The sequence below is a fragment of the Zosterops lateralis genome, assembly GCF_965231275.1.
Source record: "Zosterops lateralis genome assembly, chromosome: 18".
In the NCBI taxonomy this organism is placed as follows: Eukaryota; Metazoa; Chordata; class Aves; order Passeriformes; family Zosteropidae; genus Zosterops; species Zosterops lateralis.
The window spans coordinates 535,824-563,419 of record NC_139778.1 but is presented as its reverse complement, the minus strand read 5'-3'; the positions used below and the strand labels follow the sequence as shown (position 1 = coordinate 563,419).

General features: G+C 57.9%; 1 protein-coding gene across 1 annotated transcript; it reads left to right on the top strand.

Moving 5' to 3' along the window:
* The first annotated feature begins 6,056 nt into the window (after positions 1-6,056).
* Positions 6,057-23,567, top strand: PMP22 (peripheral myelin protein 22). Its single transcript, XM_083874891.1, has 5 exons — positions 6,057-6,145; positions 6,981-7,081; positions 8,981-9,071; positions 18,059-18,199; positions 21,781-23,567. Exons 2-5 carry the CDS (start codon positions 7,004-7,006, stop codon positions 21,945-21,947), a joined length of 477 nt encoding a protein of 158 aa, XP_083731017.1. The 5' UTR covers positions 6,057-6,145; positions 6,981-7,003; the 3' UTR covers positions 21,948-23,567.
* Positions 23,568-27,596: the final 4,029 nt, after the last annotated feature.

Below are 27,596 nucleotides of genomic sequence, written 5' to 3'. Positions count from 1 at the left end.
GCGCCCATGGCCCCACTTTCCCTCTGCTTATTTACAAATATATTGTTGCAATTTCACACACTTCTTACGATTTCATTTCCTGGTGGAAACTCCGGATAGAAGTTAAATGAGCATTTTGTTTGTTGGGTTTCCAGGATGCTTCTTTTCCTTTTGTGTTTTCTCTTTCACTGCGTGCCAGGAAGGAGCTGAAAATATCCTGTATGTCACCAAATCCACCCACGGGGATCCATCCCTGCCCTCCCAGTCTGTGTTTTCAGGAGAAAAACTGTCGCATCTTCCTCCTTTTGAGCGTGTGTGATGTGGAAGAGGCACAAGGGGAAGTAAAGCCACTTGTCAGAATAATGAGCTGCTGACATCCAGGATGGATTTTTAATGGTGCAGCAGAAGAAACACAAACTGTCCCGGAAAGAGTTGCAGTTTGTGCTGTTCCTAAAATAGAAAAATGTGCATTTTAAGCTGATTTCTAACGATAATTATTTTGCTTTTGAAAAATGTCAAGCGCCATCAAAAATGCCAGTGGTGAGGTTTTAAAAAGAGGAAGTGGATTCAACTTGGAGAAAGTTCATTGAAGAAAATGCTGTGGGTTTGATTTTGGGTTCCTAATTTAACCTCTCACGTGTAGTTTGTTGGTGGGAGCACCGAAGCACTTTGAAGATGAAGAGGTGAATTGGTGTTTAAGCCCCTCTGGCTGCACGGAGCCTTCTCTCCTGCTGTAAATCCGACTGATTTTACCAAGGACTGGAATTTTCAGAGGGATAAGTCTTCAATCAATCTGAAGGTGAATGTGAAAGTCACTTTGCAGTTTCCCTCCTTAGACTGTCGCATCTCTTGAGTCTTTTAACCTCAGCGGTTGAGCTCAGCCTAAAGCCTGCAGGGAGCAGAATCTCAGCGGGGCAGAGGCCGAGTCCCTCCCTGGGGAATGCAGGGCAGGGACCACCAGCCCCAGGCCCGCAGGAGTGGGAGCTCTTTCCTTGTCTCCCATGCCCAGACGACTCCTCCTCACCCCACAGCCCCTGTGCCCTCCCCACCCTCCCCAACCCCAGCAGGATCTCCCTCCCAGCACCAGCCCTAAACAGGAAGCAATTGTCTTTCTAACCATTTTTTTTTTTTTTTTTTTTTTTTTTTTTTTTTTTTTTTTTTTTTTTTTTTTTTCTTTACTAGCACTTTTGTCAAGACTAAAAATAGATTTCCTCTGCTTTGTGTGTGTGTCTTGGGGCCGGAGTCTGCCAGAGGTAGCAGCCACCCTTTGCAAAGGGAAGAGACAATTGAGCAGGAGAAACTGCCCAGCTGATCCCACCTTCCCTTTCTCCACTTCTCTGCCCCTCAAAGGAGCCACTGGCACAGCTGAACTCACCTCCCGTTTTGTCAGCACCCTCAGCAGGCCTCAGGCTGCTCTGTGCTCCTCTCTGCCTGCGCTCCCTCCCCAGCCCCTGGTGATTTTGGCTGCTCCGCTTGTCTGCAGACCCACTGCAGATGTTCTCAGGCAGAGCTCCCAGGCTTCGGGCCCTGGCAGTTTGTCCCCAGCTGAGTGTGGGGCAGCAGAGGCACCCACAGCCTTTTCCTGGAAGGATCCAGCCCTGGAGCACCCGGAGCCAAGTCCTGGCACCAGCGACGGCTTTGTCTTCCTTTCACTTCCACCTTTGCTTTTGAGTCATGTCAAAAATATCTGGGCTCTGTTTTACAGCGAGGGCACACACACCAGGATCAGTCTGCACTTTTCTCCAGTTTTTTTCAGAGCTCCCCAAACACTGATCTTTCCCCCTGGCCCAGCTCCGTTAGGGCTCTGTCCTGACTGCCAGCACTAACGTGGTGCTGCAATTACCCAGCTCCGTTTTCTCTCGCTGTCCTGGCCTCTCCGTGCTCCTTTCCACAGCACTGCCAAAGAGTTTCTTTCCTCTCTTTGAGCCATGACCAGAGGAATTTCAGCTTCAGCTCCTCTCATTTCTTTCACAAATACTTTCCACTTTCCTGCAGCAATTTCCCAGACATCAGAGAATTCCCAGCTCCCTCTGGGGTTTCATTCTCTCCACACCAGTTTTCCATAAGTTGACAGTACTGATGTTACTCCTGATGTCCCCCAGTCCCCCCCGGACACTTTGATCAGGGCGTCCTACGTGTGTTCCAGTGTGAGCCTTCCTCCCTGAGGGGAGCCTGTCCTGCCACAGGCTCCTGTCAAATGGGGCTCCAGGGAGGGCTCTGGGTGCAGTTCCAGGGAACGCGTGGCTCCTGGCTGCCTCTCCTGCACAGGGAGGGATTTGCTTTCCATGACAGAGCTGCTGCTGAGTGAAGCTGCTCCGTTTAGTCCCTGCAGGGCTGGCCTTGGGATTTGAGCAGCCTTTGATGTCCTCCAGGAGACGAAAGAACAGCCCTGCCTCCTCCTGCTGATGGCTGAGATGCCTTTGCTGCCGTGCCATTAAATGATTTCCTTTCAGAGATCACTTCTAAATCACAGGCCAGGCCCATCATCTGCCTTTCTGCACTGAGGGGATGGCTCCTTTCCCCACGAGTGTCTGCCTTTATTGCTCTTTATTGCTGGCTTATTGCTGCTCCTATCAGCCAAGTCGCTGAGAAAGTTTCTCTGTGGAAATTCCTTTGCAACTCAGGGCCGTATTCCCACCCTTCTGCATCATTCCATTTGCATCACTGTCGCAGAGCTGGGTGTGTAAATCAATTGTTTACTGACTGGAGGGAAGATAATAAATTAATAAAGCCAGGACGCCGTTGCTTTGTGCCAGAACAGGATCCAGGTGAACACTCCACGCAGGGCTGGCAGGAAACTTCGCAGAAAGGAGGTTTTGTTGTTTAACAAAACAAACATCATTGAATATCCTAGAAGGGTCTGATACGAATTTGGGTGAAAACAAAGCCTGCCAAAACCAATGCTAACACTGTGTTGCATAACTAGTGCAGGTTACTGTGCTCAGGGGAGAGAGAATTCCCCAAACAGCACCAGCAGTCAGAAAAAAAAACCACCAACCCTAAACTCATTGATATTATGGAAAAAAAAAAAAAAAAAAAAAAAAAAAAAAAAAAAAAAAAAAAAAAAAAAGGGACAAAACTTTGGCAAAATGCTAAAGGAAAGTTTGGGCAGTGTGGGATCACAGAAATGCTTGTGCTGGCTCAGAGCAAAGTGCAGCCCCTGGTGCAGCCTCTGCCAGAGCCAACAGGAGAGGCTGAGATAAAGGCACCACAAGGCAGCAAGAACTCTGTGACATTCTCTCAGTCCACTTTCCCAGCTTCCAGCAATTAGTAAAGCAAGGACTTCCTGAGCTGATGGGGCTGTCCCCGGGTTTAATATCCCCCGATGGATTTGTTTCACATGCTCTTGGTCGAGTTGCTCTCAAAGCTCTGCAGCATCCGCTGTGTCCCCCAGTGGGGACCCCAGGGCTCGGAGCATCCCCAGCACCCTCAGGGCAGCAGTGGCCGCTCTGGGGACCCTGGTGGGGATGGAAGAGCGGCCACACCTGGCACCGCTGAGCCAAAATTGTATAAAACCCAACAGTTTGTGCAAAAGTGTATTTTACCCAAAAAAATTTTGGGTAAAAGCGTGGCCCGAAGGCGGTTTGGAGCCGTGTCCTCTGCAGGGTCTGTCCTGTGCTGGCAGAACCAGCCCCTTAGAAAGTGCCTGAGGATGGTCACAGTCCCACCTGGGGAGCTCAGTGGATTTTTTGCAGGTTTTGGGGTCAGCGGGTAAATTTTGGTTTCCTTGAAGTCAGTGGGGTTTTCTCCAGTGATTTCAGCCTGGCTCCATCAGAGCTGACAACTCGCTTGGAGTGGAAAGCAAAAAGTTGGATGAAGTTGATTTGAGGGCGCGAATGCAGACAGGACTAAAGTATTTTATAAATTCTTTTTGAATCGGTAGAAAACAAATCAGAAAAAAAATAAGTCAATGCCTTCAAGATACATTAGATTTTTGTTATTGAAGTTGGCTGAATATAAAGTCTCCCTTGATTTTTTTTTTTCTGGTTGATATATTTTTTTCCAATACCCATTTCACCAGTGTATATGTATTTATATATTTACACATATATATATATATATACACATCTGCATTTGTGTTCTTTGAGGAAGCACCACAGACCCTGCACAAAGTGCACTCAAACCATACATTGCTCTCCTTTTCCCAGTGGCAAATTATTAGGAGTTATTAGGAGGATTTGGAGAGAATTATACCAAGGACGAGGTGAGATATCTCAGAAAAGGCCCTTTCCCCAGGACATTTGTCCCAGGCGTTTATTCTTCGAGTTTCCAGGGGGGAAAGAGGGCGAGCAAAGGAAGGGGAGACAATTTACAACCTCCCAGCTCAGAGGAGAGACAGCTGGACCACAGCCAGGGGGGTCAGAGAAGGAAGGAAGGGTCACTCTAAGTGGTCAGGGAGTCCAGGGGGTCAGGAGGGAGAAATCATTTCCCTGGAGAATTACAACAAGGAGGGTCAGCAGAGCCCTCGGGGGGTGAGGAGGGTCACAGCAGAGCCCTCGGGGCAGTGAGGATGGTCACAGCAGAGCCCTCGGGGCAGTGAGGAGGGTCAGCAGAGCCCGCGGGGGGTGAGGATGGCCAGCAGAGCCCTGGGGGAGTGAGGAGGGTCACAGCAGAGCCCTCGGGAGTGAGGAGGGTCAGCAGAGCCCTCGGGGCAGTGAGGAGGGTCAGCAGAGCCCTGGGGGAGTGAGGAGGGCTCAGTGACCCGGCCCGCAGGGGCAGGAGAAGCCCCGGCAGCTCTATCAGCCGGCGATATTCTGATGGTGGCACAGGTATTTCAGCCCTCTGGATGGCACTGACAGGCGCCACGGGCTGCAGAAGAGGAACTGGCGGGATTTTTTGGAGGGGAAGAGAAATGGCATCCTTGGGAATCTCCTCTCTCCCCCGAACCCGCCCTGCTCTCAGCTCCGCTCCCCTCGCTGGGGGATCCTGGGACCCCTCCCCTGAGTGTGAGCAGCCCCCGCTGCAGGAACACCCGTCTGTTTGCCGGGGGAGAGGAGCCCAGCACGCTTCCCCCGCTCCCTTCTCCCGGGATTTCCAGTCCCGGGGGCCGAATTCCCTCCCTTGTGCAGCAGCGCGGGCGGCTCTGGGGAGATGGTGGGGATGGTGTCAGTGCTCAGGACTGTGCGGGGCTCCTGCGGGATTATCTGGGAGCTGGAGCGGGGGGTTGTTTGGACAGACTGACTGTGCTTGAGGAATAAGCGAGGGCGGCAGCGCGGCCCCCCCTTCCTTCCCGAGCCCCTGAGCCACGGAATCCCAGAATGGGCTGGGCTGGGAGGGACCTCTGAGCCCACCCAGTGCCACCCCTGCCATGTGGGGACATTCCCACTGTCCCAGGGACACCTCCCACTGTCCCAGGCTGCTCCAAGCCCCAGTGCCCATCCCAGGGATCCAGGGGCAGCCCCAGCTGCTCTGGGCACCCTGTGCCAGGCCCTGCCCACCCTGCCAGGGAACAATTCCTGCCCAATCTCCCATCCAGCCCTGCCCAAAGCCATTCCCTGTGTCCTGCCCCTCCATCCGTTGTCCCCAGTCCCTCTCCAGCCCTCCTGGAGCCCCTTAAGGGGCTCTGAGCTCTCCCCGGAGCCTCCTCCAGGCAGAGCAGCCCGAACTCTCCGTGTCCTCCAGAGCTGCGGAAAATCGTTCCCTTCGTTTAGTGAAAAGTTGCTCAGCTCTGCCTAACTCGGGTCTCAAGTGCCAAAAAAGAGACCCCAAGAGCTCGTGTCTCTTCCACCAGAGCTCAGCCAGATGCTCGTTCCCCACACCCCGCACCAGGGTCCTGCTGGGGGCTGCACAGACGGCCCGGGCCGGGGTGAGGGACCCCGATGGGGAGAGCTCTGACCCCTCCGGGTCCAGGTCCCGGGATGGGAAGGGCTCCGGGAGCGGGTCCCGGGAAGGGAACGGCTCCGGGTCCAGGTCCCGGGATGGGAAGGGCTCCGGGAGCGGGTCCCGGGAAGGGAAGGGCCCCGGGAGCGGGTCCGGCCGTGTCCCGGGGGAAGGCGGCGGGGCCAGGGCCGGGCGCTGCCCCGTTTATAGGAGGGCGGCGGGCGGCGGCTGAGCCCTCCCCGTGCCGCAGACGCAAACGGGGCGGTGGCCCCGGTTAAAGGGGAAAGTTGACAGCGCCGCCGCCCGCTCCTCTCCGCTCCGCTCCGCGCCCGCTCCGCTCCCCGAGGTGAGTGCGGACAGCCCGGGGACACGGCCCGGGGACACGGGAACACCGCGGGGACACGGGCCGGGGACACCCCCTCCCGGAGGGAGCAGCCCAGGGGGACGGGAGGAGCAGCCCCGCTCGGGGGTTCTCTAAGGAAAGTGTTCAGGGCAGCCCCTTCCCCTCTTCACCGGGGGGAGACGGGCCGGGAAAGCTCCCCCAGCTCGGGAGAGGGGCCGGGACACTCCGGGACAGCCCCCGCCGGGGGAGCCCGGGGAGATGGGCCGGGGGCACCCCCGGAGAAGAGGGGCCGAGGCGGCCCGGCGGGCTGGAAGGGACAGGGGCTGCCCCCCCCCCGCTCCCCGCCCCGTCGGGGGTCGCCGAGGCAGATGAGGCCGATAAACCCCCCCGGGGCGGGGGCCGGCAGAACGACCCGCACCGCTGGCACGGTGGGTGGGTGGGCGAGGCGCCCCCGCCCCTCTGGCCGCCCCGGGTGAGAGGAGCCGGGCCCGGGGCGGGGATTCCCCCCGGAGAGAGGGATCCGACCCGCCCGGGAGAGGGGCTGGGGGTGCCCCCTGGGGAACCGCCCCCTCTGGAGGGCCCCGGGGAGGGGACTGCGGGGAGCCCCCTGGTGCGAGAGCGAGAACAGGCTCGGGGAGAGGTCTCGGGGGATTCGGGGGGCGGGCAGAGGGGAGAGAACCCGGAGAGAACCCGGAGAGAACCCGGGCACTGCCCCAGCGACACCCCCCGCGCCAGGGGAGGGAAAGATTGGAGCGGTCCCGCTGCCCCCGGACAGAGGCAGGACAGACAGACAGACAGACAGATACACTCACTCAGCATCACCCCTGTCCCGCCGCAGCTCTGCCCGCCGCCGCCGCCAGGATGCTGCTCTTGCTGCTGGGGATCATCGTGCTGCACGTCACCGTGCTGGTGCTGCTCTTCGTCTCCACCATCGTCAGTGTGAGTGCGGGCTCTCCCTCCGGGCTCCCACCGGGCGGGGCACGGCGCGGCAGGAGCAGGACGGGTTGTGTTTATTCGTGCCCGGTTCCCGGCCGGGCCGTCAGCAGGGAGCCTGCCCTGGCCGGGCGCGGTGTCAGGGACAGGGGATTGGGGATTGTCCCCACAGTAGGGACAGGGGGATTGGGGATTTGCGGGTTTGGGCTGCAGGGGCGCTCGGCTGTTCTGTATCCACGCGGATACAGAGACACAAGGGAAACCATCTCCTCATCCTCCCCAGGCCAAGGGGCAGCCTCGGAGCGCCCCCAATCCCCTCTTTGGGGTGATGCTGCTCTCCGCTCCCATAAGAGAGCTCCACCTGCTATTGAGCCCCAGGCGCAGGGCCAGCCTGAGCAAAGCCCTGCTGGGGCTGGTCAGGACTGACCCTCAGCACAGCGTTCTGCTCCCCTGGGGCTGGGAATGGGGCACGGCCTCTTTGTCCTGACCCGAGTTCCAAGGCTGGTTCCAAGGCAGCCCCGAGGGCTGGGGAGATGCGACACAGACACAGAGCCTCCCCAGCTCCATCCCGGGGCTGGTTTGGATGCGCACAGAGCCTCCCCAGCTCCATCCCGGGGCTGGATGGGGCACAGAGCCTCCCCAGCTCCATCCCGGGGCTGGATGCGCACAGAGCCTCCCCAGCTCCATCCCGGGGCTGGTTTGGATGCACACAGAGCCTCCCCAGCTCCATCCCGGGGCTGGATGCGCACAGAGCCTCCCCAGCTCCATCCCGGGGCTGGCTGGATGCAGCACAGACACAGAGCCTCCCCAGCTCCATCCCGGGGCTGCGGCCCAGGGAACACGTCAGCCGCTCGGGGAGAGCTTGGACTTGGCTCTGAGTTGTCTGTTCTGTGGAGCTGGTGACTTCCCAGCTTGCTTCACCAGGGGCTTCTTTCTTTCCCGTTTGTGGGTGTTTTTTTTTGTTTTGTTTTGTTTTTGGTTGGGTTTTTTGGGTTTGTGTTTTTTTGGGGGTTTTTTTTTGTTTTTTTTTTTTTTTTTTTTTTAGGGGGGAGGTTTGTGGTAATAGTCATGGAAAACGTTACAAAAACCTTCCAAGCCGTTAGGAATGACGTGGAAACATTCAAATATCCCGGGCAGGCAGCGGGCGAGGCCGGCGAGGGGAGGGAGGGAAGCGCGGGGCCCGCTGCGGGTGTGAGGAGCATAAAGAGCTCCTGTTCCCGCGCCCTGGGGCCAGGGTGGTTAAACCCGATACAGAGATTCGCTTTCCAAAGCCCTCTCGAGGGAAAAGCGGCCCTGGGGACACGGGTGGCATTGGGGACACGGCTGGCATTGGGAACACGGGTGGCACTGAGGGGACACGGCTGGCACTGGAGACACGGCTGGCACTGAGGGGACATGGCTGGCATTGGGGACACGGCTGGCACTGAGGGGACACGGCTGGCATTGGGGACACGGCTGGCACTGAGGGGACATGGCTGGCATTGGGGACACGGCTGGCACTGAGGGGACACGGCTGGCATTGGGGACACGGCTGGCACTGAGGGGACATGGCTGGCACTGAGGGGACACAGGTGGCACTGGGGGGACACGGCTGGCATTGGGGGGACACGGCTGGCACTGGGGGGACACGGCTGGCACTGGGGACACGGCTGGCATTGGGGGGACATGGCTGGCACAGGGGACACGGCTGGCATTGGGGGGACATGGCTGGCACAGGGGACATGGCTGGCATTGGGGACACGGCTGGCATTGGGGGGACACGGGTGGCTCTGAGGGGACATGGCTAACATTGAGGGGACATTGGTGGCATTGGGGACACGGCTGGCAGTGGGGACTCGGGCAGGGTGGGGGCTCCTCCCTGGGTGGGCCCTGCTCACGGGCTGTGTCTGTCCCTCTGTCCCGCAGCAATGGCTGGTGACCGGCCAGTACGCGGCTGACCTGTGGCAGAACTGCACCACCGGGACCCCCTTCCAGTGCGAGGCCTCCTCCAGCAACGGTGAGTGCCCTGGGATCGGGGCTGTGCCTGGGATCGGGGCTGTGCCCCGGGATCGGGGCTGTGCTCCAGGATCGGGGCTGTGCCCGGGATCGGGGCTGTGCCCGGGATCGGGGCTGTGCCCGGGATCGGGGCTGTGCCCGGGATCGGGGCTGTGCTCCAGGATCGGGGCTGTGCCCGGGATCGGGGCTGTGCCCCGGGATCGGGGCTGTGCCCGGGATCGGGGCTGTGCTCCAGGATCGGGGCTGTGCCCGGGATCGGGGCTGTGCTCCAGGATCGGGGCTGTGCTCCAGGATCGGGGCTGTGCCCGGGATCGGGGCTGTGCTCTGGGATCGGGGCTGTGCCCGGGATCGGGGCTGTGCTCCAGGATCGGGGCTGTGCCCGGGGTCAGGGCTGTGCCCGGGGTCAGGGCTGTGCCTGGGATCGGGGCTGTGCCTGGGATCGGGGCTGTGCCCGGGATCGGGGCTGTGCCCCGGGATCGGGGCTGTGCCTGGGATCGGGGCTGTGCCTGGGATCGGGGCTGTGCCCGGGATCGGGGCTGTGCCCGGGATCGGGGCTGTGCTCCAGGATCGGGGCTGTGCCTGGGATCGGGGCTGTGCCTGGGATCGGGGCTGTGCCCGGGATCGGGGCTGTGCCCGGGGTCAGGGCTGTGCTCCAGGATTGGGGCTGTCCCCTGGATCAGGACTGTCCCTGGGATTGGGGCTGTGCCCGGGATCAGGGAGGACAAACTCTGCTGGAGGTGCTGATGTCCTTTTTCGCACAGTCCCCTGTGGCTCGGTTCGTGAGGAGTCTGCAGGCCGCACACGGGGCCCTGAGGACTCTGTCCCCAGAGGACACCTGTCCCCTACCTGGGAATGTGCCCCACGTTTTGCTGCGGGGACAGGCTGAGGTTTGGGCACGGCCCCCGGGGTTGGCTGTGGGGGCCCCACATCCCCTGCACCTGCACCCCGGGCCCGAGCAGCCTCCGCAGGGCCGGGCCGGGTGAAGGCTGATGTCACTCCGTGTGACACCAGCGCTGAGCTGTTTGCTGAGGTCAGCAGGGGAGCAGGGAGTGCTGACCCACCGTGACACGCGGTTTGCAGGGTGACCGGTGGCACCGGGAACACAAAATCCGAGTCAGACACTCGGGCGAGGCCGTGCCTCAGTTTCCCTGGCAGACAGAGCTAATGCCCGTCCGTGGTGCTGGGGCCAGCATTTGTTTTGTTTTCCTGCAGAAACAGACTGTCCCAGTGCCAGCCCCGGTGCCAGCAGCCGTGGGGCCCAGCGCTGTCTGTGGGACACGGTGACACCGTGCCGGGCACGGGCAAGGAGCAGGGCGATGCCCTGTGGCCCTGCTGAGGGGGGCATTAAACACTCCCGGAGGGTCCCGCAGGGGAGGGAGGCTGTCAGAGGGATTTTGGGACCCCGCTCAGCCCCCGCAGCCTTTGGGAGCAGAGCACTGGTGTCACTCCCCGCGTGGGGAGGCGATGTCGCCGTGTCCCCGCTGTGCCCGGGCTCTGGTCCCGCTGGTCTCTGCTGACGCCTGCTGGTGTCCGGCCAGCCGGGCTCCATCCCCATCCCCGGCCGGGCTCCCTCCCCATCCCCGGCCGGGCTCCATCCCCATCCCCGGCCGGGCTCCATCCCCATCCCCGGCCGGGCTCCATCCCCATCCCCGGCCGGGCTCCATCCCCATCCCAGGCCGGGCTCCATCCCCATCCCCGGCCGGGAGCCCTCTGGAGCGTGTCCCGCACCGGCCGCGGCTCTTGCAGCGTCGGCAGCGCCCAAAGTGCTGAGCCCTGCTCTGCCCAAAGGCAGCGCTGCCCGGGGCTCCCCCAGCGCTAAAGCCTCCCCAAATCCTCCGCCTTTCAGAGCCGCGCCGCTCGTTCTGGATGTTTACAGGGCGCTCTGTCGGGGCTGAGAGGGGATTGTCCAAACTGTGGTTGGGCAGTTTCCACACCCGGCGGTCCTGCCTTGTGCTGGGCCTGCCCAGTGCTGCTCCCAGAGCTGCTGGGACCTTTCCGGGGCTGATTTGTCATCCTTAAAGGCACGAGAGTCGAGATGATCCCGTTGAAAATGCAGCTGAGTTGGGCCTCTGTCCCTGTCCACGGCAGGAGGGGTGGAATGAGATGATCTGTCAGGTCCCTTCCAGCCCAAACCATCCTGGTATTCCAGGATAAAGTGCCCCATGAGCTGCTCTGTCAGTTTTCTGTGCTCGAGGTTGAGCAGCCCTGACAGCTCTCCCTTCTCCAAAGTGAGACATTCTGCTCTGGCATCAGAAGGGGTTTTGCTTGGACAAAGCTCATGCCCCATTAACCCTGCAGCCAGGGTGTGGGAGCAGCTCTGCTGAGGACCCTGGATGCAAGATCCAGAGCCCACTAGCGCTGTAGGAACAGAAAATTAAAGGATATTTCCTGGCCTTTGAGGGTCTGTTTGTAAAAACAATGAAAATTCCCCATGGTCTCCTTTCCAGCGGGTCCTGCTCCCTCCCCTGTTATCACTGCCAGGAGCTGCTGTCAGCCCCTCTTTGGAGCAGCACTGAGGTCACAGGGCAAGGATTCTGTGGCAGAGCCACCTCCGAGGCTCAGGCTTGTCTCCTGCCTCACCCTCACACCCCTTTCCTAGGATTATGTTTATTTTTCCAAATTAGGACTGGTCCCATAGAAACACCACAACGACCCATCCTTGGTCACAGATCTCAGAACAGAGACTGTGCTGCTGTGGGCTCCAGAGAGCCAGAGAAATGCATTTCCCGTGCCTGGGGTGGTACTGAATGGTTAATCCCAGAGCGCCAAGGTGCTCTGGGGAAACAGCAAGGAATCCTCTTTGAGAATTTTGGCAGAACTTTCAGTCTTTACACAGGGGCAGGTTTTGGCCTGGCCATCACAGTGGCCTCTGGGGTGTGGTTGTTTCTTCTCTTTTCAAAAGGCAGTGGGACTCAGTGAGCGGAATTTGGGAATTAGGTGGTGCTGGGTTACCTGTGTTCATCACAGGTGGGACTTTGGGGGGTGGTGGTGCTGTGGTCTCCGTGGTCTCAGCTGAGCCTCCCCTGTCCTGTCCTGTCACTCAGGGAGTCTTTTCTTAGTGACTTGGTGTGGATGCCCAACGAGAAGCAGAACGTTTAAATCCAGGTGCCAGCTTTAATGCCAGGATTTAATGCTTTCCCCCCGAGGCAGGTTCTGGGCTGTGCTGCTCACTCTGCTGATGACCCCACGGGTATGGGCCAGGCAGCAGAGCAGGGCCAGGCAGAGCAAGGGAGGATTTGGGGACATCAGCAGCCCCTGGGAATGGGCTGCACTGCTGGGTGGGGGCTGAGCTCCCACCTCCCCAGTTCCTCTGTCAGGGCTGTGCCCCTGGTGTGTGCGAGGGCTGAGCCATCCCAGCAGAGCCCCGGGCACGATCCCAATCCCTCTCCCTGTACAACTGCCCGCTTGTTGCTTTGATTCTTGCATTTGCTGTTAGATAATGCTTTTTTTTTTTTTTTTTTTCTTCAAGAGGCTGAGAACTATGGAAAAAATGTCGCAATCTTTGCTGGGTTTGCGCTGTCAGACATTCCTGGAAAAGGCTTATCTCAGGAATTCAGCGCTGAGTCCCGGGGCTGTGGGTCAGCAGGGCCGTGTGCCAGCCCGGCTCGGGGCACGCGCCCGGGGCCAGCGAGTGCTCTCGAGGAGATTCCATCCCAGATTTCCACACAGCCAAGTTTTTTTCCCCAAAAAATGGTCTTTTCTTTCCATGTGTTATGCAGGGGAGAACACTTGTGCTGCATTCTGCTCTGATGGTGGTGGGAGGGCTGGAAGTGGGGAAGCAGCGGGGCCATCCATGGGGATCCCCACATCCTCTGTAACGGCAGGAGACCTTTCTGCTTTGTCTTCCCACAGTTTCTCCTGTGCCTGCCTTGTCCACAGGAAGGGTGGTGCTTTGAGGCTCTTCCCCTAAACCTTGGGAAGTGCCTGCCTGCCAGCCCCCCATCCCTGAGTGCCAGGGGCCCAGCCTTGGATGTGATGGCCACAAGCAAAGCCCAGCTGGTTGCCCAGAGCAGATTTTATTCATATCATTAATAACAGGTGACACTGGCTGAACTCAGGCAGGGCTGGACCCTCTGTGCCAGCCCTAGGGGACTGTGACTCATCCCTCGGTGTTCTGGAATCAGCTGAGGGGCATTCACAGAATCCCAGAATGGTTTGGGTTGGGAGGGACCTCAAAGCCCATCCAGTGCCACCCCTGCCATGAGGGGACACCTCCCACTGTCCCAGGGACACCTCCCACTGTCCCAGGCTGCTCCAAGCCCCAGTGTCCATCCCAGGGATCCAGGGGCAGCCCCAGCTGCTCTGGGCACCTGTGCCAGGGCCTGTCCACCCTCTGAATAAAGAATTTACTTCTAAAATCTAAAAATCTCTTATTCCAAGAGAATATTTTTATATTTCAGATCAGTTTGTCCCATAACTTTCTTGCCTTCAATAGGAAAAGGATTTCCTCTGTTTAAAACCAGGTTTTTATTGTTGCTTGTTCTTACAAAGAGCATCTGATCAGGAGGGGCTGGGAACTGGTGCTGGTTTTCTCTCAGCTGCTGCAGATGTCTTTGGCTCCCATGTTTTTCTGTGAGAGATGGGGTCAGACAACCTTCCCTGCCATATTTGTGTTCTGGCCCACAGAGGAGTGGGAGGAAGAAGGCAACATGTGGGTAAACAATGACTGTCAAACCAGAAAAAAAGGGTGGAGGAGTCCCCTGCAGAGTGCAGTGCTGGAAATTCCTTCAACCAACATTTTTCTGGCCTTGATGAGACTCCTGGATGTCCCTGTGGGCACTGGATGACCCTGCACCAGGTCTGTGAGCGAGGTACCACTGCTGCCCACCCCTGGACCGGACTGGACATCCCTGGGAGCTGCTCTGGAGCCCACGGAGGATCTGGGCTCACGGAATGATGGATCTGCCGCCTCAGCATGGCCAGCAGGAGGTCACAGCCACCACGCCAAGGCTCTGGGAGAGGAGCTGCCCTGGGCTTTGTGGAGCTGTTGGAAGGAGTTCTCCGTGGTGCCAGCAGCTCTCTGCTGCCTCAGCTGCATCAGGAGTGGCCTCTGCGGGATGTGAGCACTGATGGGATGGCAGTGTGGAGAGCTCTGGATTTTCTGGCCTCATGCACTGCTTGGATGGAGCTTCAAGGAAAAGGGAGGAGAACCAAGAGGAAGAGGAGGAGAGGAGAAGATTTGGAGAAAGAGAGGTTTGAGGGGTTCATCTCCATCTGGAGGAGCTGCAGAAGAGGAGCAGGAGCCCTGGACAGGATCGTGACTGTGACAGTGACTGTGTTCAGCCACTGCCTCCCTGCAGCCCCAGCGTTTCCCTCCTGCTCAGCTCTGGCCCTCACAAACACCTTGGGAGCTCTTTAGGATCCCCCTTTGGAGATGGATTTCCAGGAACACTTCGGTGCAGCACAGCGTGGCCGTTCCCAGGGCATGGAGATGGGAGCACCAGAAAGGAGCAGCTGGTGGGTGCCAGAGCTGCAGCCCCTGCAGGAGCCTTTGCACCTGTGCTGTTCCTGACCCTGCTGAGGTTTAACTTGCAGCATGGAAGCAGCAGGTTTTACAGCTGGGGGCATCAATTTCCCTCCCTCCCTGCAGCTTTGGCTGTGTTCTATGCTACAGTTACCTCCTTAATGGATGTTTTCTTCCCCAGAAGTTTTTTAATTTTTAAATGTTCGGAGCGTGCACATTTGGCAAAGGGAAAAGCCCCATCTGCAAAGTGTTCCCATCAGCTGCAGATCCCAGCACGGTGGGTTTTTAATGCACAGCACTAATTCAGGGAGTCCTTACAGCAGTGGATGAGCTGAGTGCTCAAATGAGTGTCTTCAGTGTGCACTTTGGTTTTCCTCCTTGGCTGGGGCCGAAGAGGGTGTGGAGGGTGTGAATTAAACCCCGGGGAGGCAATGCCTGCCCTTCAAGGCCTCTGCTCCTGGCCAAGGGCACATTTTTCCCTGCCCTCTCAGTACTGTCGGGGCATAAAAGCTCCCTGCAAGCATGGCTGGGGCTCTGGACTGGCTGCTGTCCCTCTGGGAGATTCAACTGCAATTTTTGCTCTGGATTCCAATTCCTGTTCTGGGTTTCTTTCCCTCGTGCTGGATTTCAGGGCTGTGAAACACGGTCTTTTATCATCCCAGGGCTGGAGTCTTCTCCCTGCTGCTGTAAGCAGCGCTGTGAGCACATCAGGGCTTGCAGGACTTAGAGGAAAATTCAAATTTGTTTTGTAAAAGCATCTTGCTTTGTCTCTGGCTGCCTGAAAGGGCTCCAAGCCGGGTGCTATCAGGAAGTGGCATGCAGGGTGTTATCTGTCCCTTCCATGCCGCTTCCTTTTCTTCTTCCTCCCGAAGAACAAAGATATAAACACAGAGCTGAAGAGATGCAGGGGGAAAATGGGATAACCAGCTTGCTGCCCAGGGGAAACCACAAATAACAGGCTGGGAGTAAACAGTGCTGACAGCCTGGCTGCAGCTCGGGGCCGGCCTCCCTCCGGGAAACTTGTGTGTTTGACATCCTGGGGCTGGACACAGCACCAGCAGCAAAGGGTTTACAGCACCTGGGGCTGCAGAGGTGAAAACCCTCCCTGCAGTTATAGAGGCGATTTTAAATGGATTAAAGGCAATCAGTTGTCCTAATCCAGCTGGAGTCTGTGGGCAGCTGGCGTGCAGTTAATGGAGCTCTGGAGTTCACCCTCAGTCCTGGGCTGGGATTGGGGCTGGAAGTCCCGGCCCTTTGTTTTCACAGAGGAGACCAGCAAAAGCCAGCAAAGGGCTGGATGTGAGCGGGCCCAGAGCTCTGCCCTGGGATCATCTCGCCGTTTCTCTGCTGCCAGGCTGGCTGCCCAAAGCCTCGGGCCACGGTGGGCTCAGCGCCGCCTTTCTCTGCTCCTGACGCGGCTCTTTATTACAATGGGGTTTTGCAAAGCCCCTGTAAATCATGTGCATTCAGAACCAAAAACCGGGCAGGGGAGGCGGATGCAATTAAAGGGCAGCTCGGCTCGGCTCGGCTTTCCGTCTAGACAGCGCTCTCCCAAAATAACCAGCAGCGGGAGCATCCACCTCCCGGCAGAAAGGGCTCCTCTCGCCGGATCCCGTGGCCTTTGCGAGCACAAAAGACTTGGCCCTCTGCTCTGGGATGGAACTGCAGGGCTCGGTTTTGGCTCGGCTGGGCACGGAGCTGGATGCGGCTCCAGGGCTTGGGGAGGGCTGGGGGAGAGCTCAGCTCCCCCGGTTAGGATGGGAGGGCTGGGGGCAGAGCTCAGCTCCCCCGGTTAGGATGGGAGGGCTGGGGCAGAGCTCAGCTCCCCCGGTTGGGATGGGAGGGCTGGGGGAGAGCTCAGCTCCCCCGGTTAGGATGGGAGGGCTGGGGGAGAGCTCAGCTCCCCCGGTGAGGAGGGGAGCCCTGTCTGTGCTGAGGGATGGGAGGAGGTGCAGTTCAGCAGCCGCACACGCTCTGCTCTGGTCTGATCTGAGCACGGATTTATGATGATTTTGGTGGTGCTGGAGCTGCCTCATCCCATTCCCCGCTGGTGGGGACAGCCAGAGCTGAAGGGGCAGGTGGGGCTGAGGCAGGGGGGGTTTCCCTGCCTGGCTACCTGAGAAAGGGGAGATCCATTGGGCATTTTGTGTGCAAGGGTGAAACCCACCCTGGAATTTCCTGGAAGCAGCAAGAGCTGCTCCTTCCTGAGGAATGGGGCACAGGGAAGCCGGGCACTGCAGTGAGGGAGGGGCAGCAGCAGGGGAGTCCTTTGCAGTGGGAAGTGTAGAGGGAGGGGAAGGGCCAGGTGGACTGTGGGGAGCAGGGGCTGTGTCTGCTCCATTGGCTGAACACCCGGAGACAAGAGCCAAAGACAAGGGGTGGAAATCGTGGTGCACAGACACACAGACGGGATGGAGGGGCCCAGGATGCTCCCTGCAGCCATGGATCCACCGGGAGTGTCATGGATCATCCCTGCCATCCCAGCTGAGGGCTGTGCCTCACTCCCTGCTCCAACCTCTGCTCTCCCCCCTCTCCGAGTGCACCTGGCTGGGATTTGGGGACGTGTGGTCACTTCTCTGGGGCAGACACTGCCTGGCCAGTCCTGACTGCCTCATTTGATGCTCCAGCGTCAGGGGTGGCTGAACTGAAGGGCAGCTTTCTTTGGAAGTTTTGCTCTGTTTGCTGCCCAGAGCCAATTCTACAGGCAGGGGACTGAAATTGGTGGGTGTAAAACTGGGACTGAGGCTTCAGTGCTGCCTAATCCCATCTGAGGATCCAGCCCCAAGCAGGATTTTTTAGGTGCTTTTTGCTGGGTGGTTTGTCCCTCAGTTTGCTTGTACCGACTCCTGGATTTTGATTGCAAACTGCACAAGGAGAGGGGAAGGCAGAGGTGCCCATGGGCACTGCCTCTCTGTCAAGCTGCAGCAGCACATGGGTTCAGCAAGTTGCATTTTGCTTGTTTATTTATATTTTTTTTTACGTGGGGAGTTACACACCCACTGTAGCTGGAAATAGCTGAGCAGTGACTCACAGGGGCTGGTTCGACTGCTCTGCTCCAGGACACAGCTGTGTTTGGCAGCTGGGGAGGACTCCAGAAGGCTCAGCTCCACGGGGGCAGAGAGTGTTTTCGTTGCCGTGTGTTTGTTTGCCCTCGGAGCCCGGCCAGTGTGGTGTCCCAGAGCCTGCTGCACATGGCTTTGGTGTTTGCAGCTCAGCTGAGCAGCCAGGGCCTGGCACGGGGCTGGCCAGAGGCTCTGCCTGCTATTGGCAGGTCAGGGGTTTGTCTCTGCTGTTTGTGGTAAAGACTCCCAGGGCAGTGCCCAGGATCTGCTGTGCTGCAGAGATGATCCATGGCACACACGGGCTCCCAGGAGCAGCCTGGACGTGCTGGGATCTCAGCACTGGGAACGGCCCCAGCTGCTCCCAAACCCCAGGGGACAGCATGGGGTGATGGCAAAGCCGTGGGCACAACAGGGGCTCCGTGGTGCCCACACTGAGGAGTCTGTCTGTCTGTCTGTCCCCAGAATGGCTGCAGTCTGTCCAAGCCATGATGATCCTCTCCGTCATCTTCAGCGTCCTGTCGTTGTTCCTGTTCTTCTGCCAGCTCTTCACGCTCACCAAGGGCGGCAGGTTCTACATCACCGGAGTCTTCCAGATCCTGGCAGGTGAGGGGTGGCACTGCCACCTGGGACAGGGACAGGGACATGGCCTGCAGGGAATGGGCAGCTCCTGGGCACAGCAGGAGGGGCCTGGAGGGAAGGGAAGGGAAGGGAAGGGAAGGGAAGGGAAGGGAAGGGAAGGGAAGGGAAGGGAAGGGAAGGGAAGGGAAGGGAAGGGAAGGGAAGGGAAGGGAAGGGAAGGGAAGGGAAGGGAAGGGAGATGAGTAATTCGGGGGTGTTGAGGTCCCTGGGATGGGATCCAGCTCTTGGGCCCTTGTGCATCCAGGCTGCTCAGCCCTGCACAGGGAAGATGCAGGAGGGTTTCTGCCCCAGCCAGAGGGGTTCTGCTGGGACAGGGTGCCAGAGCCACTGGGGCAGAGCTGGGGACAGATCACAGGGATGCTGGAACGAGAGCTCTGCCTGTTTCCCAGGGCTCAGGGTGGGATGTTGGGTGTCCAGGGTGGCTGTGCTGGCTCTGGGACCCTTCACCAGGCTGGGTGAGGCTTCCACATCTGCTGGTGGGGTGGGGAAGTCGTGATGATCCTGTTTTGGCAAAAGAGCGCTTGGTGATTATTTATAAACTTGCCATGAGGGAGCCTGGTGCTTTCCCCATGAGCACAGAGCCTGGGGCTGCAGGGTGAGCTCTCACTTGGGCTGTCAGCTGCTGTTTTTAACTCTTTGAGAACTCAGTGCTGGGAAGGAGCCACAGCTGCAGTTCCCCAAGTACTGATGCTGCAAAGCCACTGGCTCTGTTTATGTTTCCACGTATGAAACCAGTGCAGAGGATTTAAGAGTTCAGGCTAAAACATGTAATTGTGAATCGAGGTCCTGGCTGCATGAAGACAGAGTGTCTTGGGAGGAGACTGATTCTTTCCTGGAGCCTTAGATGTTAAACTAGAAGCCACCCAAGGTCCTGCTGTTTTATCAGTGGAAAAACTCATTTACTGAGTTTAGACAAAGTTTCTGGGCATCCTCTAAGCAACTGGCCTTCTCAAACCCTGGAGAAATCCAGAGCTCACCTTTATTGGCATGAAATCCATGAGTGGATCTGCTTGGCCACGGTGCAGGTGGAGTTCACACCAGTTCACCATGGCTGGAAAAAGAGATGGATGGAAACTCCTTGAAGCCGTGGAGCCAAGGAGAAGAAATGGGCATTAATAATGCAATTACCTGCCTGAAAGCTTCTCTAATAGACCTGAGAGCAGAAGGCTTCTCTGTCCTGAGTGATTGCTGGTGAGCCCTCACTGTCAGAGGAGGAGGAAATGGGATCACAGCCCTGCTGTCTGTGCTGTGCTGAGTGTCCTGAGGGGATGCAGGATCACACCTACAGTCTCCTTGAGCTGTGGGTTAATGCCATGCTCGGCCAGTACGTGGGAAGAAAAGGTGTGTCCTCATCCCATCAGGATTCCCTGTGGCCAGGGGACCTGTAGACAGAGCTCTGGATTCAGGTGGACCTGCAAAGGTGGGCACTGGTGGCCATCCTGGCTGTTCTCCATGGCCAGGGCTGGAGGAGGAGGTTCAGGTTAGCTGTGATCTTTGTGACCCCAAATGTCAGGTTGTAGGAAACAGGGCATGGCTGTGTCAGCACTGCCAGAAGATCTCACCTGGAGCTGGGGACAACTTTGGTCACAGGAGCTGAGCCTGTTCTGGTCTCCTTGCCTGTGGGGAGCCAGGGCAGCAGCACACGGCTCTGCTGGGTGGCAGAGCTGGGCACTGCTGCCCTGAGAGCCAGGGAGGAGGGCAGGGGCTGGCACCCACTGGAGCTGCAGCTTGGGGACACCAGGGAGGGCAGGGAAGGGCAAGAGGAGAAGCGGGAGGCCACTTGGGTGTGTGGTGCAACAGCCAAGCAGGATTATCCCCAGCGCCTTCACACGGCTTGGGATCACCCCCAAAGCCTGGCTGGGTTTGTTGTGATGGGATGAAGGGCATCAAAAGGCCCTCAAAGGCTCCCCTCCACCCTTGGTGGCTCCAGCCTATCCATGGGTAGCTCCTCGTAGCTCAGCATGGCAGCGATGTTTGTTTGGGCCTCTCGGGGTCTGACCCAACTCTTGCATCCTTCTCATCATCACTTTTATCTCTTCTCTCCTACCCCTCTGAGCCCAGAGCTGCTGCCCTGTGGCTTGCCCTCTGGGGCTGTGCCTGCCCACATCCCACAGCTGTTTGCAGACACCTGCCTTGGAGGGCAGGGTTCCTCTGCAGGGCTCACACTGCTCCAGCACCAACAAACCCTAAGAACAAATGTCAGGAAGTGTTTGCCCTCCTGAGCTGCCGGAGCAAGGCTGGAGCATGCTCCCAAAGGCAGGCTGTGCAGGGATGGTGCATTATTTCCTGCAGCAGTGCAGGCAGCTGGCTGCATCTGGGCCTCCCTGCTGTTCCCAGCCTGAGCAGGGCAGATGCCTCAAGGCTCAGCTGTAGCCCTGGCCTCGGGCTGGCCAAACCCTGCCGCAGACAATGGCCACTGTATCTGCCCGTCTGGAGGTGAGGGGTGGCCACACGCCTGTGCCCTGTCCCCAGACAATGGCTGTGCTCTCTGTGCATGGGCCGGGCAGTGGGAGTTGCTTGGAGAATGGAAACTGCTCCAGCGGCGCCTTAATGAAGCGAATTCCCGCTTGTGCACTTTCCTCAAACAAAAGGAGCAGTGTCCAGTGGAATTACAGCTCAAATATCACCGTGCTCAAATGTAGGTGGTCCTGAGCTCCGGGAAGGGATTTGGAACTCAGCTCCAACAACAGCCCCATGGCTGGATAATAGAACCACTGGGATTGACTCAAAGGGCTTGTTCGGGGCAGGAATAGAGGTGGCTTTGTGTGAGCTCCGGGCAGTGCCCACCCCTGACAGGGGGGTTTGCAACAAAGCTTAAAAAAACCACTGCCCACCAGGGCTGGGCCTGGCCAGACACCCCTGGGACCTGCATGAGTCCTGGATGGTCAGGGGGTCCAGAGAAGAGTGAGGAGATGGGAATGGAAGGGTTTCCAGGGAGCTGGGATTTCAAGGAACAGTGTTTGTGGGAACCAGGGATTTCAAGAAGCAGAGTTTTTTCAAGGAGCAGGGTTTTCAAGGAGCAGAGCTTTTTCAAGAAGCAGAGTTTTTTCAAGGAGCAGGGTTTCCAAGGAGCAGCATTCACTGGGAATGGGGTTCACAGCTGAGCTTCTGGTGCAGCTGTGAAGGGTGGGGGATCACAGCTAGAGCATCCTGATGCTCAGCTTCGGTTTGTGGTTTTTATCACCTGGAAAGGTTTTACAGAAACCACTTTGCTTCAAAAGCTCAGCTCCGTGCCTGAGCTCCTGCAGTGTTGCAGGGAGGTGGCTCAGGGCAGGGTTTAAGCAGGGCAGAGGGGAGTGGGGCTGGTCTGGAGCAGCAGCTGCAGGGATGGGTTGGCCCAGGTGATGCTTCAGAGCCTCTGACTCAGAGATGTCCCTGCTCACCTGCAGCCAGGTCAGAGCCCGCAGCATCCCCTCCCAGTTTTCCAGGGGCAGGATCCCAGGGGGCAGAAGTAGCACCGGTTCCTGTGCTGGTGTTGGGCGTTGTCCTGTGTGACTGCACCCTCCCAGCGGGTGTCACTGAGTGCCCCTGTGCTGTCCCCACAGGGCTGTGCGTGATGAGCGGCGCTGCCATCTTCACAGTGAGGCACACGGACTGGCACCAAGCCTCGGAAAACCCCTCCTACGGCTTCGCCTACATCCTGGCGTGGCTGGCCTTCCCCCTGGCCCTGGCCAGCGGCATCGTCTACATCATCCTGCGGAAGCGCGAGTGACACCGCGGGACGTGGCCCGGCCTGGCACCGGCATCCCCGGCATCCCCACGGGAGATGGAGGCGGGGGAGAATAGACGAGAAAACGGAAAAGAAAATTAACCAGAAAACCAAAAAAAAAAAAAAAAAAAAAAAAAAGGAATAAACCCTCCCAACCCAAACCAAACCCAACCGACCCCCAGAGGAAACACTCAAAGGGTTCCTTGTTAATTGAAGATGTATATAGTATCTGTGGTTTAAAAAACCTATTTATAACACTTTTTACATGTATGTACATAGTCTCATTTGCTTCCGTTGACCATGCGCTGTTTTAAAGCCTAAAGCAAGTGCCTAAGGAGCTCTCACTCCTAACAGTGTAACAAGAGCGCAGTGATTTCTCTCTCATGCAGAACCCTCTCTAAGCTGAACTCTCCTGCCCAGTCCCAGCCCGTGTTGGCCCATCAGAGCCCCCAGCTCTGGTTTTGGGCTGGCCTGGTTCCGCAGCCGGAGGGCTGGGCCCTGCTCCTGCCACATGCTGTGATCCCAAGGGCACGTCCAGCTCTGACGGGAGACGCTCCCAAAAGGTTTGGAGGATTTTGGAGCAAAGGCTTTGATTGCCCCAAGTGCCTAAATGACTTATGTGCCTAAGTCCCATTGCCTTGCCACCACACCCGCTGGGAATTTGGGCTTTTAAATCACTTAGGTGAAGCTGCAGCCCAGCCTGGGCCGCCCTTCCTGTGGCGCTGTGCTGAGCCCTGGGAACGGCTGCTCCCAGCCTGGAACGTGCCCTGTCCTTGCTGTGGAGCTAAACTGCCCTGAGAGAGCAGCCAGCCCAGCCTGTCCCTGAAATCCAACCCCAGATGTATGAAATGGTGCTATCTATTTACCATTCCTTATCCTGCTAAGCCATTTAACCTTAGTCACTGGAAATTCAGTTAACAACCTTGAGGTAAAAAACCGAGCTAGAAATGAGAAATAATTCTGTGTAATATAAATTAGCTATAACCGCTTTTGTACTTAGATTTGCTCTTACTATCATTTTTAATAAAGCATTTATAACCAAGATTCCTTTTCCCCTTCCGTGGTGCAGAGGAACAGAAGCAGCTCTGCCTGGAGCCCGTGGGGCTCTGGCACCAGAGCGAGATGTGAGTCCTCTGCCTGTCAGCAACAAGTCTGGCCATGAAGGGAACAGGCACCAGCACAGGCCCCAGGCTGCCTCTGAGGACTCCAGACACTGTTGCTTTTTTTTGGTTAATTTTTGGGTTTTTTGGGGGTTCTACTTTTTTTTTTTCCTTGCTTTGCTTTTCTGATTTTATACCAACTGTGTGGACTAAGAGGCAATGAAATAAAAGTCAGAATAACTCAGGTGCTTCTGCTTTTTTCGGGTCTGTGGGGGGGTTGGAGATGGACTCTGCTCCACCAGCCTGCTTGCACAGCTATGCCATGGAATAAACCATGGAATCATGGAATCACAGAGTGATTTGTGTTGCAAGGGACCTCAGAGCCCACCAAGTGCCACCCCTGCCATGGCAGGGACACCTCCCACTGTCCCAGTGTTGTGGTTTGAAAGCAAAACGAATGAGAGGCTCCAAGACAGAGATATAATTTAATAAGAAGAAAGGTAAAAAGGTAAAAATAAAATAAAATCAATGCAATAACACGAAGGAGCACTGACAGAGTCAGAACACACCCTGAGCAGGGTGGTGGGAGCAGTCCAGGTGAGGGGCTCTTCCTGAAGCAGTGATCCCACAGAAAGGTCTGGGAGCTCTGCTCCTCTGGGAATCCAGTGGCTCAGGGCTGCTTGTCCTGTCCCAAATCCCAGATTCTCTCCAGGTGGGAATGCTTGGCTCCTCCCCCTGGGCATTGGGAGCATCTCCCAATGGGATGAGGAGTCGTGCAGTGGCTCCTTGATGGCCCATTAAACAGAGAGAGCTCCTGGAGGGAGTTCCCTGTGAGTCCTGGGCAAGGCATTGATGGGCCATGAGCAGAAGACACCCCAAAGGCCATTAGCAGAAGAGGCAGGGGCTTGGGAAAACACTGCCCCACCTGGTTTAACAGTTCATGAAGATGGTGATAGAATAAATACTCTGTGTACATCCTACACTGCAACCCAGGACACCCAGGCTGCTCCAAGCCCCAGTGTCCAGCCTGGCCTTGGACACTCCAGGGATCCAGGGGCAGCCCCAGCTGCTTTGGGCACCCTGTGCCAGGGCCCCACCACCCTCCCAGTGTATTTTCCCATGTTCTCATTTTGCTGAGCTCCAAGCCCAGGACAGGATTCCACTTGCTGGAGCAGCACTGCAGCCCTGGGACACCTGTGAGGTCACCCTGGGTCCTGCTGGGTTTGGCACCTGGCAGAGGGGACAAATCTTTCCCTGCCAAGGAGCATGTAGGATCGCCCATTATCCCTTCTGTGGGGAGATTAAAGATATTCTTCCTCGCTTTGGATCGACACCTCAGAAGGCAGGAAAAGGCTTGGGATGAGCACTTCAGTTTTGCCTCTGGTCTTTGGCCATTCCCTATGTGAATGAGAGTGGCATCAATTCAGAGCAGCACCTGCAGGGCTGCTTTGTGCTGAGGAGAGAGTTTTGGAATTGCACATAGCTGAAGGATTTTTCAAAGAAGAAACAAGGTGAAGGGTTGAAAACCTTCTGGAAAAGGTCTGAAGGGAAAAGGCCACTGGTTTGCAGCAGAGCTGACATCCTGTCCCCCAAAGAGGCAGGGAGCTGTGAAAGGGGAGGGCGGGCTGGGCACCAGGGGAAGGTTCCTCTCCCAGGGGTGGTGGGCACTGAGCAGGTCCCCGAGCGTGTGCAGGGCCAGGACTGCACTGCCTGATCCCCTTCCAGCTCAGGAGACTCCCAGTTCCATGGAACTCTCTGGCCTGGGCTGGCTCTGCTGGGTGGGATGATGTCAAACCCTGTTTCACTGGCTCCCCACTGGAGCTACACACACAGCACAGCGGGGCGGGGACAGGGGCTGCTGGGGGACACCCACCCTGCACCGGGGCACCTCGGGGCCTTCTCTGCACATTCACCCCGTGATTTCCCCGTGATTCTCAAGTTATCTCCCCGTTATTTCCCGTGATTCTCCTGTTATTTCCCCGTTATTTCCCCAGTTATTTTCCCCGTTATTTCCCCGTTATTTTCCAGCCGGGTCCCGTCCGGACGCGGAGCGCGGGCGCCCTCCGGTGGCTGGATTGGGGACAGCGGGGAGGGGACACGGGCAGGGAGGGGACACGGACAGGGAGGGGACAGCGGGGAGGGGACGGCCCCGGGCTGCCAGCAGCCCTTGGCGGAGCTCTGTTCTCCCAGAGTGGTTTGGGTTGGATGCGCCTCGCAGCTCATCTTGTTCCACCCCTGCCATGAGGGGACACCTCCCACTGTCCCAGGGACACCTCCCACTGTCCCAGGGACACCTCCCGCTGTCCCAGGCTGCTCCAAGCCCCAGTGTCCATTCCAGGGATCCAGGGGCTGCCCCAGCTGCTCTGGGCATCCTGTGCCAGGGCCTGCCCACCCTCCCAGGGAACAATTCCTGCCCAAAATCCCATCTAAATCTACCCTCCTTCAGCTTAAAGCCATTCCCTGTGTCCTGTCCTTCCATCCCTTGCCCCCAGTCCCTCTCCAGCTCCCCTGGAGCCCCTTTGGGCCCTGGAGGGGCACTGAGTTCTCCGCAGAGCTTTCCCTTCTCCAGGTGAGGCTCCCAGCTCTCCCAGGTGCTGTCCCTGTGCTCAGGGGGTGAGGGGTGGGCTGCAGCTCCCAGGCCGTGCTCAGCAGCAGGGAGAGCTGCCTTCCCTCCAAAGGCATCACTTCCCACTGGGAATGGCTGAGTTAAAGTGTTAAAAAGTTAAAGTTTATAATAAACCCACAAGATGCTCCAGAAGTCTTTATTCCCGTCTGCTGATTGGGTGGCTCTGCCACCAGCTCTGGGCTGGGCTGGGCTTTGTTTCACCAAGCCTTGAAACCCTCCAGGTGTGGAGAGTCCCCAGCACTCTCCTGCTGGGGTAAAATCCTTTCCTAAACATGCCAGAGCTCAGTGTGCCCCCACTGGGCACAGCACTGTGGCCCTGCCCAGGGGATGTGCAGCCTGCACAGCAGCCAGGCTGCAGCTCCATCCCCACCCCACACGGCTCCCCCGCTCCCAGGGGGACACAGGACATTAAAAGCATTAAAACAGGACCCAGCTTTTCTGCCTGATCAGCTGTGAGCACTCTCAGAGCTAAATGAGTCTCCAAATTTCAGCGCTCCCTGGGGCTACAGCCCAATTAAAATCCGAGCAGCCCATAAAGCAGCGAGCTAAACTCAACAGCAGCAGCGCGGCACGAAATGGCAGAGGGGTGAAAAAAAAAATACCGGGGAAGTTTCTTTAATGCGTGTTGTGCCATAAAAGCAATCGTTTAAATGGCTTTTGCAGCGTTCTCAGCAGTAAATACTCCTGGAGAATGCGATGAGCAAATCTCATCTCCCTGTTCCATTTACTGCCTTGTAAATTGGAAAATGACGGTGGGAATTAAAGCCGCGTGTGCCCCGGCACAGGCCCGCAGATCCAGACCGGGACACGGACAGGGAGAGCTCTGGAACGGCGGGGCCGAGCCCACGGACCGGGCCCTGCCTGACAGAGCCGGGATGTGGGATACGGGATATGGGATGTGGGATACGGGATACGGGATAAGGGCAGGACTCGGGATTTGGGCTACAGGCAGGAGCGGGGATACAGGATAAGGGCAGGTCTCGGGATTTGGGATAAGGGCAGGACTCGGGATATGGGATACGGGATACGGGACACGGGATACAGGATACGGGCAGGAGCAGGGATATGGGATAAGGGCAGGACTCGGGATTTGGGATACAGGCAGGACACAGGATTTGTGATACAGGTAGGACACGGGGTTTGGGATAAGGGCAGGACTCGGGATTTGGGATACAGGATACGGGATATGGGATAAGGGCAGGACTCGGGATGTGGGATAAGGGCAGGACTCGGGATATGGGATAAGGGCAGGACTCGGGATGTGGGATAAGGGCAGGACTCGGGATATGGGATAAGGGCAGGACTCGGGATGTGGGATAAGGGCAGGACTCGGGATGTGAGATACAGGCAGGACACGGCTCGGCCACAGCGCAGGTGCAGCAGCCAGGCCCGGGCAAAGGGCTGCCCTGTGCTCAGGTGAGAGCGCACCTGCAGAGCCGCCCCAGCCCCGGGGGGTGGCAGCGCTGGTGTCCCTGTCCCCAGGCTGGACAGGGCTGCAGACAGCCGGGAGGGGCAGTGGGGGTCCCCCAGCCCAGCGGGGTCTGCCCCGGGAATGGCCGGGGGGGAGCTGGGGCTGCCCCAGAGCTGGGCCAGGAGCCACCAGAGCTCCTGGGCCCATCCACAGCCCAGGAGGGAGCAGGGCATGGACACGCTCTGGGATCCATCCTCTGTTCCCACCCCACAGCCGAGGCCGCTCCAGCCTCCCCAGCCTCCCTGAGCTCCCGGCATTAACAAGCCGCTTCCCCCAGGCTGGTGAAAGGATAACAGCTCCGTGTTGTCCCTGCTTTATTTGCTTCCCGGGGGATAATTCAACATATTTATCTTTCCCCAAGGGTGAGCTTTCCTGAGGGAATCTGTGGCTTGCACTTTGCAGGATGGTTTTATTGCCCCTCTGCAGGCACCGGGTGGGGAAAGACTTTATTTTAA

What these genes read in the sequence shown, in the direction of transcription:
- PMP22 (XM_083874891.1), top strand. Translation starts at nt 7,004, where the DNA reads ATGCTGCTCTTGCTGCTGGGGATCATCGTGCTGCACGTCACCGTGCTG. An exon ending in CGAGGCCTCCTCCAGCAACG is followed by an intron (nt 9,072 to 18,058) that starts GTGAGTGCCCTG and finishes GTCTGTCCCCAG; the next exon opens with AATGGCTGCAGTCTGTCCAA. An exon ending in AGTCTTCCAGATCCTGGCAG is followed by an intron (nt 18,200 to 21,780) that starts GTGAGGGGTGGC and finishes CTGTCCCCACAG; the next exon opens with GGCTGTGCGTGATGAGCGGC.